General features: G+C 36.5%; 1 protein-coding gene across 1 annotated transcript; it reads right to left on the reverse strand.

Moving 5' to 3' along the window:
* Nucleotides 1-6,535: 6,535 nt before the first annotated feature.
* IBSP (integrin binding sialoprotein) lies at nt 6,536-16,117 on the reverse strand (the record flags this gene model as incomplete). Its single annotated transcript, XM_079700643.1, has 6 exons — nt 6,536-7,069; nt 7,631-7,804; nt 12,017-12,079; nt 15,750-15,827; nt 15,923-15,973; nt 16,064-16,117. 6 exons carry the CDS (start codon nt 16,115-16,117, stop codon nt 6,536-6,538), a joined length of 954 nt encoding a protein of 317 aa, XP_079556769.1.
* Between the last annotated feature and the right edge of the window lie 3,671 nt (nt 16,118-19,788).

The following is a 19,788-nucleotide window of genomic DNA, read 5'->3' on the forward strand; positions in this document are numbered from 1 at the left end:
CACCCATTCTTCCCATCATTATATAATAATATGGCATTCAGAGGACATCCTTCTGTATCTCTTTTCTCTCCTCTCTTTATCTTCCAACCATGTCTTCTTTTATGACTCAATTGTTGAAGGGAAAAACAATCAATGAAATGGTGAAAGAAATAATAGAGTTGAAGTTTAAGAGCAAACGGTGGGCTATTTCTCTAGACATCACAAATATTAATGACCAGAATTTCAGCAAAATGTAAAGGACTTGGCAGACATAGAAAAAGGCTAACAAGAAAATGGAAGTAAAGGGAAGGAATGGACAAGCAACAGTGTTCAGTCAACCGTAAGACTGAACAGAAACATACAGCTATATAAACAGTAGACAGATGTGAATACCACAAAAATCCTCACTTTAATATTCTCTTAAAGCAATGAATGATTCACAGATTTCTATAACACTTAGAAAATCCACAGCGTTTTAAGGTTTTACACTCTTCCGTAACTTTATAGTTTATAAGTAACTTTATACTTTTGAATGTTCAGGTAGAAGTAAGCACCTGGTATGTGCCTCATACATGGTGCAGCTTTAGAAAATGTTAGGGTTTTTTCATTAATGTTATAGTTTCAGATTATTTCTCAAATGTGCTTTTTCTTTGTCTTTCCTTCTTTCCAAAGAAATTTAGTAAGAGATTTCCCCTTTACTTAAGTGATGGGAAAGTGTTTAATCCTATCTAGATGAATCTGTGTTCTATAAGAGAAAATTTGTAGAATGTTAAGAGAAAAGTTGACTTAGCTACCAGTCCTACCAAGGAGTAAACTGGCAGTAGCTAAATATATATATGCTTCCAAAGCTAAAATGAATTCAAAGCTCAAAAACTAAAAATGCAACTTGGGCTTTAAATTTAGAACCTACAATTGACTAAAGCAAGAAGAGAAAAAAGAAAAAAAAATTGAGCCTATCAAACTTTCTGTCTAAAAGTTTGCTGAGAAGAAACCATGGGGAGAAAAAGAGAGAATAATCATTTGCTAAAGTTCTGTGAAGTAGAGGTGTTACTTCTACCCTCTTAAAGCTTGCCCCCTGGGTTGAGCTTGAACTTCCAAAACTCAACATAGGTTTCCTAAATGTTTTTGTGTAATAAACAGTTTTGCCATAACATTTCTTAGGAATCAAAGATAAAGACCAGGGTTCTGTAAAAAAGGTGATCTAGCCTCACACTATTTCTATTTAATTGGAAAAGACAACAAAATAAAACAAAATTAAGAAGGACTAGAGAAGAACAGGAAATGGACACGAACTTTCTTCTGGTTCTAGGTTCATGGTTCAAGAACAGACATCTCCACCAATGATGCACCTAGCCTGAATCTCCTGGGCCAGGATGACACAAGGAGTTGCTCCTCAGAGAGATTTTCAGATGAAAATAGTCCACAAAACTTGTTTCATCTTGTGCTGGCTTTTTCATTTCTTACCCTTCCCTTTATTGAGAACAATCATATAAAATATGAGCTAACTAGGAACCTAAACTATCTGTTCCAGCTACTGGACCCTCATCCAGGAGTAAGGCTTTGTGTTTTTGTTTTGTCTTGTTTTGTTTTTCCATCTATTTCTGGAACCTCCCATCCATCTTCTCTATACTTGTGCTCTAGGTCCAATTGTTTTGATATACATTTTAAAAAAACTTAGGATAGTAAGAACTCTTTTTATTTTCTGGGACCTTGGTCCCCAACTTATTCTTAACATTATTAGGTGACACATTTCTCTGTATCATCATAGGCAGTTAGAGATAAATATATACTATGCATATTTCCATAGGCTCTGACTAACTGAAATCATGCTCTATTTTCTAATTTATATATGCAACAAATACTGAGTTTTCTCTTCTGAATCAGTGGGGGGGATCTCCACAGTGTTGTGAATGGAAAAGAAGGGCCCTTGTTGAGCATCTCCTTTTTACCATATGGACCCTTAAAGATTTGTCAAGGCTTTAGGCATTTCATAGAAGCATTTATTCCCCATTCATCTCCAGAAGAGAGTATGAAATGGGTGTGCTGGGACTTGCCCTGTTTTTAGCAGAAGAAAATGTTTCTGTTTTAAATACGTTCATTCATGAGGATCAATATTCATCCTGAGTTTAAAAAAGGTCATTTTTTAAAACGTCACTTACAACCAACTTTCTCATCTACCTCCAAATTATGGGGTTTTTTTTTTTAGTTTTTATTATTTTTTTCTCTTAGTGTTTGGGAATTTCAACAGAAATACATAAACATTTCAGCCAGATACGGAACCACAAAGGGTCACGGAGTAGCATGAAGCTAGCTGTGTTCATTTCTCTAGGCTATTTGTTTACCCATTCAGCTATTACTGGCAAAGGGAAGACATGTCAATATAATTTGCTTTTATTTTTATATTAGAAAGATGTCTTACTACACCTCAAAGTGTAATTCAGAGGGTGTAGTTAAAATGTAATTATAATGATACCAGGCTTTTCCTTCAGGACATGGTGACATTGCTGGAAGTAGCTGTAAGGCTTCGTTGTGTGACCTCAGGAGGGAAATATCTCTCATTCCCAAATAGTTCTTGCCATTTTGTTTTGCAGGACCAAGTATCCTCTTAAGAGACAGAACATGATGACATATACCAGACACAATACAATATGTGTCATTGTATTGGACACATACTATTTTCTTACCTAATTTTGGCATATCTTCTCAGTTTTTAAACTTCGTGTTGATATGTATTGTGTTATCATTTTATTTTAGCTCTTCTCTCATGACTGTCTTAATTCTCACAGATTCTCAGAATTTTTTCTATGCTTGTCTGTTCTTGTTTCAGTTATCTATTGCCATATAACAAACTACTGCTAAACTTAGTGGTTTAAAACACCCACTGATTATTTTCTCTCAAGTGCCTGTGGGGTGACTTGGCTCAGCTGTGCCACCCTCAGATCTCTCATTTGGGACACTCAGATGGGATGGGTGCAGGACTTCTCTGAAGACTTGATTGGGCTGCACGTCCAAGACGGTGCTTTGGTGCTTCTTCATATGACCTCTCTCTCCAGAAGAACCAACTGGACTTCTTATATGGTAGCTCAGGATTAAAATACTCAATGGGTTAAAAGCTCATTAACTGGATTTGTTGGTCTAATAATAGAGGTTCCCATGCAAATTACATTCTGTTCTTTCTCAGGAGGCTTCCCCACTCCTGAGACCCTCTAGGGTCTCAAGAGCAGAGAGCAGAAGTAAGCTAAGCCTGGAAATGTTAGAGTCATTGTCATGATATTGGTCAAAGCAGTCAGATTCAAAGGAGTAGGTATATGTTCCTCACCTTGGGGAGAAGTGGCAACGTCACATTGCCGAAGACTTGTGGAAGGGGAGATAGTGTCGAAGCTGTCTTTGGAGAATACAGTGTGCCTGAGTCAGTCCTGATAGCAATGCAGGTATTGAGAATTCACTGAAAATTACTCTTAAAATGTTTGGTGTACTTATATTAGTCTGTTTCTCTCCAGAGAGACAGAACCCATAGGTTATACATATAGGAAGAGATTTATTATGAGGAATTGGCTCACATGATTACAGAAGCTGGTAGGTCCCATGATACACCATCTGAAAGCTGGAGACCCAGGAAAGCCAGTGGTGTAAATCCACTTAACCACTGGACCACCAGGGAAGTCCTGGATTGGGATTTTTTTTAATAAGAGGAATCCAAATGGAAAGAAAGTCAATGTTTTGTTTTTCAGTTCTGAATAGGCTCTTGAAACTCTCAGCAGAAGCAGTTATTTTGAAAACCAAAGCTTTAGTTTTGCAAGATGAAAATCTTGTTAAGAGAGAAAAACGTGATAGGACATCAACAGGGTCAGCCATGAAAGAGGTAGGGTATAGAATTTATGTAACAATAATAAGTTGAAAAGGGGAAGGGGGATATTCAGCACTCCCTGCAGATTAAACATGGCTCACCCTGGTTGCCAGCTGGGGAGGATATTGATTGAGGCATCATGTTGGAGGAGGTAAGAGGGACTTGAAGTGAGGGGATAGGGCCTAGGGGGACCACAGGGAGAGGGGCAGAGTCATCCCTCAGAAGCAGCTACCCTGTGGCCACGCTAATACCCAAAGACCATCCACCCCTGGGGTGTGGCCTGAGCTGGGAGGCCAATCAGCATGTAGGTGAGGGCCTACATGTCACCATGAATCATCTCACATAAGTAGCCCTCTCTCATGCTAAGCCCATCTGAACTCTCCGTGTGGTCAATGTTCTTTAAAGGGTCTAGGACACTCATAAGTCTCCCAAACCTTGGTATCTGGAAGAGACACATGGGGGAGCAGCTCTCTGACAACCTTGCATGGTCTCCATATAGACCATGTGGGCAAGAACTGACAGCAGTCCAACCCAAGTCTTAGCAAAGTGCCCTGTGGCTGGCCAAATCTAAGACTTGATGATTCTATGATATATTGTGATAGTTTGTGACAATGTCACAAATAAAGAGTAAAGATTACCTATATTGCCGAATAAATAGTATTTATCACACTGTTCCCAAGGCTTCCATCTCATCAAAAGCTTTTGCTTACAAAGAGGCATTAGGACAAGAAAAAAATGATCTGTGAGTTCACAAAAGACAATCTTTATAACTAGGTAATTCTATTACAATCAGATGCACCTAAATGTTAAGATGGAGAAAGGAAGGGACTGGAGAGGACAGAGGTGATGATCTGAGTAGCTTGTAATGGGTCGGACTCTAAACAGCAACCCACTGAGTATACTCCACATGTAGGAGGTGAGGGAACAAAGACTAGGGGAGGAAATTCATTTACTCTCGATAACACCATCATTCAAGCCCACCTAACTCCAGGGCTCATGCATTTTGCACAATACCAATCTACCTATATAGAAAGGTATACCAAAATACCTGAAAAATATCAGAGGATCCTTGCTTTGAAAATATTCTTTAGGGCTCAAGTCATAAAAAAACATAGTTGGTTCTAAGAAAATTGTGATAGAGGACGTCTCATTTTTTCAGCAATGCCTTATCATTAGAGATTTCCTGCCCACTCATGGCTCAACATCCATTCCTGATGAATATGCACTAATGAATATGGCATTCCTAATGAATATACGCTAATGGTCAAGAGAACAGATCCTAAAGCTAGGCTGCTGCTTTGACGTTGTGACCTGGGGCAAGCTGCTCAACCTCTTTGTGTCTCAGCCCCTTTGTCAATAACATGGGCAATAACAATAAAACCTACCTGACAGAGTTTTGTGAGGAGTAAATGAGTTAGCAATAAATTACATTATTGGAATAATTGGGGAAATTTGAATATGGATTGTGTATTAGAAAATATTATCATATCTAGGTTGAATTTCTTGAGAATGAGAATAAGAATGGTATGGCAGCCATGTCGGAGAATTCCTTGTTCTAATACTAAATGCTGAAGTATTTAGGGGTGAACATTGTGATGCCATGATGTCTGCAATCACTCTTTAATGGTTTGGCAAAGAAATGTATATATATATGAAGAGAGGCACACAGAAATAGAAAGAGATAAATATGGCAAAATGTTAACCATTGGTGAATTTAGGTGCTCATGTACTAGTCTTCCAACTTTTCTGAATGCTTGGCATTTTTCAAAATAAAGAGTTAGGAGATGATGCGTTGATGTTTGTGCATATGTGTAAGAGTTTTCTACCCCATCCCACTGCCATGCCACCTACAGCCAAATCAATAGGAGTAGGGTTGCCAGATGTAACACAGGACAGTCAATTAAACTTGAATTTCAGATAATGAATCATTTATTTAGTATAAATATGTCCCAAATATTTCACAAATTGCATAGAGCATACTTATACTAAAAAGTTACTCATTGTTTATCTGAAATTCAAATTTAGGCATCCTACATTTTTATGTGTCAAATCTGGCAACTCTAATAAAAGCTGTTTATTTCCCTGATATATATGGCTGAGCCTGCCCACAAGCATGTCAAAATCTTAGTTATGTTGATTTATCCATGAAAAAATGTCTATCGTCCTTCAGAGTTTTAAGCCATAGAGGAAATAAGCTTTCATACTTTAGCTGAATCATCATCCCACTGGTCTCACTTTTTTTCATTCTGAATCTCTCATTTTTCTTCTTAATTATAACACATTTGAAGGATTGCATTTTTATTTGTGATAAAACCCATAGATAGAATATACATACAGGTCACATCAAAATACACGAGGATGATAATTAAACCTAATATACAGTGATGGATAGGTAGTGTGATTAGAGGACTACACATTTATTGTATACAGTGTTACTAATGTCAGTGAATCTCTTCTAAGAAGCACTGCTCGAACAAAGGGTATGTTTTAGCCATTAGTGCAAACACGTTAAAAACACTATTTATAGAACTACAACCTCAAAATATTCAGTCACACACAATCTCATGCATTAGTTAACCGCTTTGGAATGGCAGCACCATTCCACATTATAATATGCACATTTGTTATATTGCACCTTCCTGAGTTGAACTTTGAAAATGATAACCACACAAAGTGCCGGAACAGATGAATTCATCCTAGTCTGGGCCTTCACTGGTGGTAATAGTAATCTTGACCATCATAGCCGTCGTAGCTCTGCCCTTTATAGTAGCTGTACTCATCCTCATAGGCTCGGTAATTGTCCCCACGAGTTTCTCCATTTTCATTTTCGTAGATTTCATATCCATTGTCATACTCATTGGTGCCTGTTTGTTCATACTCTCCCTCATATCCAGGGGTGGTAGTTTCCCCAAATGGTGATGGGGTAGTCCCGTAGATCTCCTGGGGTGGAGTTGTAGGTTCAAATCCATCATTTGCAGAGGTAGTTGCCTTAGAGCCACCATTGTCCTGCCCTCCAGCCACTGTGGTTCCTTCTGCATAGGCTTCAGTGACACCTTCTTCGCCTTCTTCCTCTCCATTGTCCCCATCACTGCTGCCATGGCCATTGTCTATCTCTGTGCTGTTGGCGCTAGTGCCATTTATGCCTTGCTCATTATCATCCACTTCTGCTTCATTTTCATTTTCTTCCTCTTCTTCTTCATTACTTTCCTCCTCTTGTGTAGCCTTCTTTCCTATATCCTCAGCCTATAAGGAAAAGTTTGAAGGAATCCAAATTTAGGTGTGAAAAACATAAAACTTAAGGCCATTATTTCATCCAACATAGGCTGTACTGACAGCCTTGTTCTACATGTAATTCTTAATTGAAGCCAATTTAAGTTACAAAAGAATTGGTGGGTTTTTATAAATTCAGAATTAGTACCTTTGTCATTGGGTTTTGAGGGAGAAAAAGGTACCTGATAAAATAAGTCTCTGTGGGAGATGCTTTCTATAGCTTTGCTACTCACTTTCTCTCTCTTGGAATCCTCTTCCCAGAAATGCTATGGCATCTCTCAAGACCTTTTATCCATTGCTAAGATGCTTGTCCTTAGTCTTCTGTGATAATATTGAAAGTCAGTATAAGAACATGGGAAGAGAACTTCCATGGGAAAAACCTTTCCTTATTTGTAAACAGGGACATTGTACCTGCTCTTACTTTTTCATTGAGTTAATGAAGATAATATAAAATACTGTGTGTAGAGTGTCAGGATAACCTCAGACTTCAGTAAAGCAATGAGAGCAGATTGAACACCTTTGAGGAATTGTTACCTTCGTGGGAAGCTGGATGGCAGCTAGACCTATATACCCTGTTCCAGGTGTGGTCTCCTCTCCATAACCAAGTGTGGTAATGGAGAGGGTGGTGTTCTCAGCCTCCGACTCTTCATCTTCATTTCCATCAGAATCTTCATTCTCTTCATTGTTTTCTTCTTCGTTTGAAGTCTCCTGGGGTAAGTGTCCAGAGCAAGAAAATGTATTAAAGCTAGAAGATAACTCAAGATTTGTTGAAGTCGTGAACCATTATTGGAAAAAACGTCCTCCGTATCCCTCAGCCAGCTTGTCACCCAGTGTTGACAATTCTGCTTCCTCTTATGCCGTTTGCACTTCTCACTTCTCAGAACTCAATTCAAAGTTTTCTCATACTATTTACCTCACTATAGTGTGTTTTAGATATTTATGTATTCTGTGTAATCAATTCAAAAATAATTGTGTAATAATTTCAGCATATCTGACTATATGGTATCATACAATATATGGCTTAGGCTCTTGAAGTCTTGTTAATAGCTACTACGATATGATAGTTCATTAATTATTGTATTTGCTGACAAATAAGCTGAGAACTTTGTACCTATTTTTTAATTCCTTAGAGCAGTCTTTTAAGGTAGGGTTGTAACTCACACCCTTTAGAAAAGGAAAGTGAGCTCAGAAAAGTTAAATAACTTGTTTAAAGTCTCATAGTAAGTGATGAAACTGTATCTTTCTAATTAAAAAAAAAAACCTGGGCCCTTTCTGTGCACCATGATGTTTTTGATGACAAGGAGGATTTATGTGAATTGTCCACATTATACCTAGGATATTTTTTCAGAAAAGAATTTTTTATAGAAGCCCCTCTCTTCAAACAAGTTGATTGCATGTCGTATTTACTATCAAAAAGAAGTGAATGTATTTCATTTACTTTCAGGAGTATTTAAAGAAAAAGAGACATATTAAATTCAAAATCCATCTGCCAATATATAAGCCAGTTTTGAGCTGTGTGCAGTATTCAAAAGATGTCAGGCATTTGACACACAATTTTTCTGTGCAAAGAGGAAATCAAACGCTCCAAGAAATCCTTAGCGATATATTATGTTATTGCAGGAAGATGTTTTTTTTTTTAAATTACTACTCTTCAATGAATGTTATTATCATCTTTAACATTTTACTATTTTGCCTTTACTCCATGTTGTTAGGCAATTTTTTGTTGATTGAGTTAATCTCTCAAAGTAATTCATAGCTAATATTGAAAGTCAGGAATGCATACACAGAACTTATTTACTTTAAATAAGTACTGGAAAACTGAATTTATTTCAATGTGTTTTTGAAGAGATTGTGATGTTAGGATAATTTTAACTAGGCATCCTATATTTTAAGACTTCAAAACAAACAAACAAAAGCCAGATTTAGCCTGCCTTATTACTAAAACAAATGATGTTTCTTTCATCAGATTTGTAAATTCCACTGTTTTAATGAACTCTTGGGACTACTAGAGTACACCCCAAAACAGTCTCCAAGCTAACTGTGTCAAATATCACACTAACACCATACTATTTATTTTTTCATGTTATATGCTTTAGTCCAACAGACTAAATCTTTCAGGGAAGAAGGAGGAAAGATCCTTAGAGTAGGAGAAGATACAGTCTGGGCCCTGCACCATTGTTTCACAGGTGAAGAACCTGAGGTCCAGTGGGATAAATGACTCACATGAGGTCAAAGACATGGCGGTTCCTTAGCAGCAGGGTCATGAATACAGACCCAAACTCCCAACCCGTAGGATTCTCCATTTTCTCCTAACAACACCCTTTCTTTTCCTAGTACTTTATTTAAGGTTGTTCTGCTACAATGAGTAAAAAGGAAAGTAGGTCAGTCTTTTTATGGGTACGAGACCTCAAATATCTTCTTGAATAGAAAAATTAGTGATCATTTGTGCTTAAAAAAAGTATTATGAACCCACCAGAATAGCTTAAATGACTGAAAGAAACATGTGTTGGTGAGCATGTAAAGCTACTGGAATGCTCATATATGGATAGTGGGAGTTTACATTAGTACGTCGTCTTTGGTAAGCTGTTGGTGGCATCTCCTCTGGAAGAACATATGTAGACCTTTCGACGTAGATATTTCATGTCTAGGTAAAGTGGCCTCCAGAAATGAAAGCATATGTTCACCAGAAGGAATACTAGAATGTTCACAGCAGCACTCTTTTGTCGTAGCCCAAACCTGAAAACTCCCCAACTGCCCTTCAACAGAAGGATAACATATTGTGGTACATTCACATAATGAAATACTGACAATGAGAATGAACAATTTTCAACTATAGAAACATGTGAACCAATCTCTGAAGCTGAGAGTGGAAGAGGTCACATGCAAAAGAGTATATGCTGCATGATTCCATACATATGTATGTGTGTGTGTGTGTGTGTGTGTGTATGTGTGTGTGTGTGTGTGTGTATATATATATATATATATATATATATGTATGGAACACAAAAACAGCCAAAACAATCTACCTGTTAGGAGTCAACATAGCAGTTGCTTTTGGTGGTGGTTGGTTAACGGATGGAATGGAGTACAAAACGTGCTGCTTTCTTCTCTGGGTGCTGGTTACCCTTAAGTGTTCAATTTCTGAAATTTCAGTCATCTATAAACTTATGATAATTGTGTTATGTACATTATATTTCAATAAAAATTTTATAAATGTGAGACTGAATAATTTAGGAGAGGGGAAAAAAATGTATGATCACCAAATAGAAAGTATGCCTAAGCACCTTCTCATGGGAATACAATTCCTGGAGATTCTGTATTTAATCTGAATTGCCAGTGAAATTTTAGGGAAGAGATGGGGAAAAAAGAGGTTCTAAACTCTCTGCAGGATGGGAGACTCCCAGGTTTATTCATCCAGTTTTCCACTATCACTTTGAATGAATGGTCTTTGGAGCATTTATTCCTCTGAAGTTTCAAAACCAAACCACCAAATATTGACTGGGCACTATATATGTATAAGAAACTGGGCTGGGCAGTGTGAAGAGATGCAAAAGAGGGTACAGCACTGTTCATCCTCAAAGCAAGGATTGTTACCTATGGTCTCTAGTCTCCTGGGTCATGGGGAGTTTGCAGATAACTTCTGGGAGGACCAGAAATGTTCAGAGATTGTTGGTAAAATATTGAGTACGTGAGATTTCATCAGAGTTCTAAAGGAACCTTAATGTTTCTCCAACCCAACCACCATCGCAACAAATGAAGAACCATTGTCAAAAGATATGCAGTCTAACTGGGAAATGTAGCTGGTAAGGCAATTTTACAATCTCTGTACAGCAAGCAGCTGTAGTTAAATGGATTACCCTAGTTTAGTTCTTGTGTAAGATTGCTATGTGGAACTCCAGGCAAAATTTTGTGGGATTTAGTAGGTGGCATTTTTCCTGGTACTGGCTTGACATTCTTGTAAGTTACCCCTTTAAAAGTTATTAGGATAAATTGTGGTACTAAAAAAGTTACTTTTATGGTTAAAAAAAATCAGACTAATTATGCGTCACTTTTAAAGTTCCCACACCATTTTGTTTTCAAGAGAGCAGACGTTTATCCATTTTGAGCAGACGTTTTGATCCATTTTGGACTGTCATTGTCCCTTCATAAATAGCATCTAAGAATACCTGAATTTAGAAGGTTCCCAAACCAGTGGATAGCTATAATTGACTACCCAGGAAAATGTACCTAATTACTATGTTTCTATGGGCAAGAATGTCAGTTATAAACATGTTAACACAATTTCCAAGTTATATAGATGAATTTTAGCCATGAACTATACTAATTTATAGTACTATGTAGGAAGGTATTTATACATCTTGAGCATTTGCATTTCTATGAAAACATGAATTTTATTAGTAGGCAAAAAGACATATAAAATTCCAATCAGAAAGAACAGCCCTACTTTGTGAGTCAAGAAAGGCAGATGAATCACAATAACACTGTAGAGGATATGAGATTCGCTTTCTTATACTACCCACTGATTAAACTGAATTTTTAAAGTTTAGTCATTAAAACAAGTATTGCACTAAGTTTAGAATTATTGTATATTTGTCTTTTACCATCATGTTCTATCCACCTAAATGTAAATAATACTTTCCTTCTCTCAGAATTTACATTTCTTCCACTTAAAATGGAGATACTTTTGTATTCATATACAATTTACACGTAACTTTATCCCCAAACTGTAATAGTGTTTTAAGCAGGTCATTTTATTTAATCCTAATTTAAATAATATTCTCCTTGTCCAAAATAGAAGGCTGTGGGCAGTTGGTAACCTGGCAATGTCTATTTGCTGAGTGTAGACTACAGGAGACTAGTTTTCTATTTGTTTTTTGTGCTGCCTGGTTTGCTATGAAAAATCCTGCAGAAATTCCTTACCTCTTCTTCCTCCTCTTCTGAGCTATCACCATTTCCATTTTCTTCAGACAAGTCACTACTGCTCTAAAAAAAAAGTATACATGAATTCATAGACATATGAACATATATGTACATACATATTTATTTACTTAGAACAGTTCTCATGCTACTGTGAGAAAGATATGAGGAGATTGGACATATGCAAAACAAGGTTAGAGAGAAAGGGGCATTTTACAGTGATCGAGATATGCATTGAAATACTCCATTTTTAACCTCGAAAGCATTGATAGTGTGTTGAAATATTTTGTATGTAAAAATGAGAGCAATGAATGGCAGAATGGCTTAGCTCTGAGAGAATGAGAATTATCTGGTCCAATTTTTTTATTTTACAGAGAAAGAATCTGAAGCCCACACGGTTGTGGATTCTCCAACCAGTTCAAGGCAAGTCTTGAGCTAAAACATCGATCTCATTGTTTTATTTTTTTTTATAAAATATGAATGGAATGATAACTAGGCTTATTACAAAATATAAGTTATTACTGGGTGATTTTCATAAATAATGAGCTCTCTTGGTGAATTTAACTTAGAATTTGACTCGAAATTAAATTTGCATATAATTTTTAGTACCTTTTAATCTAATTAAAGCTAATGCCTAAAATGAAGTGTGTGTGTGTGTGTGTGTGTGTGTGTGTGTGTGTAAAGTTATATAAGAGAAAAATTCATTTACTCATTTAGGAAATTTATGAGTACCATTCCTCTAAAAAGCTCAATATTGAATGAGAATAAATTAAACCAAGGAGTCTGCATATAAAAATAAAATTATAAGTTAATGAGCTTTGCTACTTTTTAAAAGGAAAGGTATATCTAAACATCTGTTATCTGAGCCTTTAAGACAGTGGAGGAGACTTTTCCTCTTTCTCCCAATGTTAATCCAAATTGAACTTTCCTTCTTTCTTCTGCAACCACTCCTTAATGACACTAAGCATACAAGTAGATACCTAACTTAAGATTCTGTCATTTTCTGCTCTGCAAATTTATCTTTGATTCTGGTGACTCAGTTAAGTACTGTTGGTCTTAGAAAACATAGCTGCAGAAGAACCTTAGGGTTAGAGATCAACATGAGGAAATATTCATGTCCCAACCCTGCTCAGGGCTCTCCCTGTTGGGCTCATTCTTCAGATGGCCAAGCCATCCACCCAAGAAAAGGAATGCTTGTCTCCTTGAGCCAAGAATAATCTTGGGTGGAAAAAAGAGTAATTAGACCTGCTCTTCCACTGCCATGACCTTAATGGCTGTGCCTTCCCTAGCCCAGAGGTGAATAAAGCATTAGATTCTATTGGAACTATTTCTATTTGTTAGTTAAATTATATATATAGAGGACAGCATATTTGTGCAGCATAGTTTGTCTCAATGGGAATGTTTTAGTCATTTTACAAGCTTTCCTTACCTCTAGCTTTCATCTTTTTTTTTTCCTTTAAAATTTCATCTTTATTTCAATTTACACTTTTTATTGCACTTTTATTAGAAGCAGCTTACCAGAAGCACAGCATTGAACAAAACAGTCTTACTCCAACCATTTCACTCTTCAATTAGTATCTGCAGTGAGGACAGTTTTAAAACTGCATGAAATGTCTTGAAGACTTAGCATTTCTTATTTTCCTTTCTTTCATTTACACCTTATTACCAACTTGTCCATAAGTCCTATTGATTCTTCTGGAAGTCTTTCATATACTCCTTCCAACTTCTATCCCTACTGCATTTATTCAGTTCCAAAATATATATTCCAGGCATTGTACTGAGAATGAAGGCCGTTGCAAGAGAGGAAGTTGGAAATATGGGCAGTTCCCCATGTCAAGTACTGTGATAACTGAGATGAGTCTGATAAAAGAAATTTAAGATAAAGTCCCTGCTGTCTAAGAGTTCACACACTAACCAAATATCATTTTAATCATAAAAAAACAATTTGCTCAGTTAAAAATGCTTAGGGTGTTAAGCTTATTTATACTTACATTTCTGTAGCCAAGCAGATAAGCTACAATAGACTGACAGCCTTGCAATCAACATAAGCTATTTCACGCAAGTTGGTATTTTAGAAAAGATTATATAAAAACACAGATCAGTTTGAATAAAACATGAACTTCAAAGCCAGTGCAGCTTAATGCATTTGGAGGTGATAATCTGGGCACTAAATACTTAACAGACTTAAGGAAATAAATAATAAGGAGCTATGGAAACATGTAAGTAGACATGTAAGGAGAAAAATCTTGGAAATCAAACTTTGTAAAGTGGGATGATAGATCATCAATACTAGATCAGACTGTTGGATCGGGAGATACATTTTATTGGATTATATTTTGAAACAACTGTCTTATTTACAAATTCTACATCGGTTGAGATAAATCTATCTGCATATAATCTGTAGAAATTTTGTATATTAAAGATCTGCTTAAAAATCTGTGAACTTTGGGTCTATCAGTAAGGAAAAATATTACCTCTCCTACTGTCTTTTCACTACAGACATTTGAATTGGGCCACACGTAGATATCTATAAAAATTTTTAGGTGGGAATACCTCCAAGTATATGCTATTTTAGAAAAGTTGAAGAGGTAGTCCGAAACGTAAATGTATTATCATTTCCATTTAGTTTAAGAAAGACAGCAAAGTTTCAAGTGAGCAATGTTTATTTATGGGCAAACCAAAGAATGGAAGGCAATTCTGAAAACCCACAACCCTTGTATCATTTGTGCTCATATTTCTGTGGCCATACACATTCCCCATAATTATTATGGTGCTAGAAATACTTTAAGATGATCATTTCCTACCATTGTATGAGTTGGAAGTGGGTTAGTCCAACATATGGCAGGATACTATGCCAAGCCACTGTGCTAAGGCATCGTTTTCAGCGTCCTTACTACTTTTAGTGTCTCAGGAGACGGGGGTCAGATGGTGCATAATTGGTGCCCTGAGCCCAGACTGTATAGTAATAAAAATAGCACAATTCTGGTTTGTTGTCTATTTAAAATCAGCACCACACCCTCTAGTTTTCAGAACCCTCTTCACAGGTAACTCAGTAAAAACAGAAATTCTTATTTTTAGTGTTTAGTTATTTTTTGTTAGTTTGTTTACAAATTTTAAAGATGTTTTATTTTTCTAACAAGTTTTTTAGTTTGCTTCATGAATTTCTCTCTTTCCTCTGCATTCTTGAGCTACACTTTCCATTAGAGTTATGCTCCAATATGATGTATTGTTCTAGTGAACTACACAGGTCAAAGGTTAAGAAACTCTCCAGCAAACCAGTGATTATCAGGAATTTTTTTAATGCTCTTTGGTGTTTATGAAGTCATTTTTTCCCCTAAATTAAAAGAGTCTAAATTATTGGATATAAAACAGCTATATGACTGTATAATATGGCAATTAGTGGCCTTATCACTCACTTAAATGTCAACAACTGATACAATTGTCCACTTTTGTCAGTGAATTAGACAAAACACCTGAACTCAATGTTCTGCAGTGTGTGCTTTCATTATGTCCTTCTAGACTGGGCCCAAATGAGTTTACTCTCTATGTGTGTGGCTCTGCTTTACAAGAAAACCTTAGGAATAAATTTTATTTTATTATATTAAAAACAAACTGTTTGTAGTAAGTGGTCTTTCTGGCTGAATTTCAGGGAGAGTTGAATTTAGGTGTTTTACAGTTAAATTTGATTCCCTTTCAATTGTAATGGATGAGAAGGAAAATTAATTTTTACACTTACCTGAACCGGAAATCGTTTTAGAGGAGGATAAAAGTAGGCATGCTTGTAAAGATAATATCGGGTCCTGTACTTAAAGACCTGCATGGACACAGTAAATGATACATTCATGTTTCACGTGCAGTCAATCTAGAGGAAGTGTAGTCAAGCCAAGGAAGTATGCTAAGGTGAATTACCCCATTTTCTTCAGAATCATCTAATTTGGCTCTTCGATGTGAATTTTTCATCTGTTTAAAAGAGCATTTAATTATTACATATTCTCTCAACATAAAAAGACAAAAATGGAAATAACTATAGGTTTTTAATAAAGAACTTACTGAGAGAGCACAGGCCATTCCCAAAATGCTGAGCAAAATTAGAGCCGTCTTCATTTTGCTTCTGGAATTAATGGAGTGGTAAAGTTAATGAGTAAAACTAAGAATGTACCCTTTTTTGCTCATACTAGGTGATGTATTTAATTGTTTTCATTTTTGTCCAATTAGAGTTTTGACTAAGTAGGACCAAATTTCTGCTTTTGTTCTAAAATTGTTCCTTCTGTTTAGGTGGTAGAAGACTGACTTTATCCATCTATTTGAATAACCATGAGTTCCATATTTGGTTTTAACCTATCTGCTCTGGTTTGTCAGTGGAAGACCATTTCATCACTGCCACGGGCTTGCATGTTCAGTGTACTTCATGTTGGGGCATGGAAGCCTCCTGATGCCCTTGACACAGGAACATTAGTTAGTGCAGTTAGATGACCTGTTTGTTTTGTTTATAGTTAAAAACTAAGCAAAAACTGAATACATTCAGATGGTTGCTTTTATGTCAATTATCCTACAGGCTGTTTCCAGCTTCTCTATAGCTTTTGAAGTAAAAGTTTGTTTGTGGGCTTCCCTGGTGGCGCAGTGGTTGAGAGTCTGCCTGCCGATGCAGGGGACACGGGTTCGTGCCCCGGTCCGGGAAGATCCCACATGCCACGGAGCAGCTAGGCCCGTGAGCCATGGCCATGGAGCCTGCGTGTCCGGAGCCTGTGCTCTGCAACGGGAGAGGCCACAGCAGTAAGAGGCCCGCATACCGCAAAAAAAATAAAAATAAAAAAAATAATAAAAAGTTTGTTTGTAAAATGAAGACTAGGAGGCATTTTCCCATGGATATCTTAGAATACTTGATATTTTTTATGTGTGTGAAAAGATCCATGACATGTGAAGTATTATTCTCATAACATGTAGCACCCAACATCCATGTTTAAGGATGATTCTATGAGAAGAGTTATCAGAGCTCATCGTGGGATATCAGGGAGTCATTTTCTCAAGTTACATTGTTCTCCAGCTCCATTTAAGCTTTCCATCACTGATGTGGGAGGTTGTCATGGAATGGATGTGGGGCTCTCCAAGGTCAGGGTGATTGTCGTGATGGAGACGTCAATTTTATGGAAGAATTGAAGATGCAACTCTCAGAATAGGAATACATTGTGAACAGTCCTGGGGTTTGCAGCCAGGCCAAGATCTCAGTTCCACATAGATTCCTCATCGGTAAAAGGAAAGCGATTGTGAAATCGTATCTTAATTTTATTCTTTTTGATAAAATCCTATTTTAATAGAAGTTGAACAAACTTAGCTGAAAGCCACAAACACCCAGCACTTGCACTGACAAACACATTTAACTGAGAGTGCTTTCTCCCCCAGAGCGACAGTTTGGGCAACATTTTAGAAGCAATATGTAATGGTAATGGGAATTTCCCCATAAACACACTGGAAAAAGTAATATTTAAAATGTATGAAATGCATGCCATATACTATACTCTGAAGGTAGATTCTGCATTTTATCGTCACTAGCCACGATTTATTGCATCCTTATTGAGTATCTGATGCTAAAATAAACATTACACAGAGTAAGGCTAGAGTCCTGGAGAAGCTGTCTGGGGTCCTCTGTCACCTCTCTTTGTGGCAGAGTGGGTCTTTGATTTTGATGCCTGCAAACTTGCTCACTATCCTGTCTTCTTTAGCAAAAGTTCTTGATGGCCACGCGGGGATAAAGTGGTTTCCCCTAAAGGAGACCCATCTGTCTAAGAAGTTCTCATTGCTACTGAGGTGCTCTGAACAATACTTTGACCTTGGCCACCCATGATGGAGCCCATCAACAAACAGGAAGATTACTGCTCTGCAGCTTTATGAAAAGAGTTGGAGTAATTCCAATATCTTAAAGAGCTTAAAACTAAAATATGTAGAACCGTAGAAAGAGTTCAGAGTATCAAATTTTCTCATTACAAACCATAAAAACAACTAGATGAAAACACAACAGGAATAATATAAAAAGAACCAAGTGGTTCATGTAGGTAGCAATTGGCTGCCTACATAAGTCTCATTTTATTTACTTTGTGATTCATCAAAAACAAAGACCTCTATAGTGCCCACTACTAACCCAGACAACAACTTAAAAAATTTTTAAGGATTGTTTTGAGAATCTAATTGCAAGTTTTTATTGGGAAGAGCATAAACTAACAACATCTCTTATTTCCCTAGTACTATGCATTTTTCCATTCTGCTTTTAGAGCTCTAAGATATTAACACTGAAACCAAATATATAACATACTGAAAAATACTGTTTATAATTGAAATACAGGTTAAGCATAATTGATGGAGAAATCAACATACATCGAGGCATATTTGTAAATGCAAAATAGTATTTCAGTCAGATTATCTTGAATGCATCAGAATGAGTAAACGAACAGTTATCTGTGAGGTACAGAGGTAGAAAGTAGGAAGCATAATTTTCTAGTTTATGTACATAATAATAAGAACTTATCTGCATGCTTAGGTTAATAAACTCAGCCTTTTGGAAAGAATCTAAAACATGAGGTACTAGTTTAATGATAAACAAGTGTTAAATTACATAGCAATTCTATACAATGTGTTAATATCTATATTTAAATAAAAAGTTCAAAACCAAGCCCGGAGATGTGAAATGTGGCATGTTTGATTTTAAGATAATCAAGTCGTCATATTAAACCCTACCCTTTTGCAGTCCTGGAGTGAGAAGGCAGGCTCCCAGGAGTGAGGGACACAGATTGAGTATTTCCTCTGCTCTCTCACTCACTCATTCACTTGCTCTTTCAGGCTATAAACTCTTCTTTGCCTTCCCATAGCCAATCACTGTCATGGTCAAGGTGATGTCAGAATGTGGATTCTCACCAGAAAACCCCCGAACTTCCACACTTTTTCAAGACACAAACTCAGCTGAATAAACATGAACTGTGGTTCTAGTGCCAAGAGGTTTGCATTGTGGAATTTAATTGAAGGTTTAGATGAAGATGAATAGTTTGAGTTCTGAATATATATAATAATATACTGGATTTGAATGAAAATAAATAGCAAAAGATTTAACCATTTAAAAATTTCATAATTATACAAATTTTCATTATGCTGAAAGGAAGGAAAACTTACTGCAATCAGATACAATCCTACATTATTAATTTAGTAAAAAAAAAAGAAAGATACTAAATAATAAAGGAAAGGACCTGATAAGCAAGTAATACTTTAATATCAATTATTTTATATTTTTTTCCTGAAATATGCTTCAGAGACTCATAAATTAAAATTGGTGTAATTAAATGTCAAAATGTGTAAGATATATTTGCTGAAACATATTGCTGAGTCTAAAGGTTTTACACTAAGTTTTTGAGGATTGTGCTACTGATAGTAGCACAGTGTACCATACAGTGATGGTAAGTATGCCTTGGGTTGCATGGCTAGTAAATGGGGAAGCTAGGGCTCAAAGTCAAGTCTGTCTAATTCTAGAGTCTACTTTTAATCACTATATATCCTTGCTGGCACACTCAGAAAACTTCAGTGATTCAGTAGATTGGAATATAGTGAGTGGAAGTGGGGACAGCTGAGGATGGTCAGATAGGCAAAGACCAGATGAGGGTATGGACTCAGGCTGCACTAAGGAGTATGGACTCCATCATGGAAATGAGAGAATCCCAAAGGGTTAAAGCAGAAAAACAATATATTTAGATTTGCAAGTTGGAAAAATCTTTTGTTGATAAGGCAGAGCTGCG

The sequence above is a fragment of the Hyperoodon ampullatus genome, assembly GCF_949752795.1.
Source record: "Hyperoodon ampullatus genome assembly, chromosome: 1".
NCBI lineage: Eukaryota > Metazoa > Chordata > Mammalia > Artiodactyla > Ziphiidae > Hyperoodon > Hyperoodon ampullatus.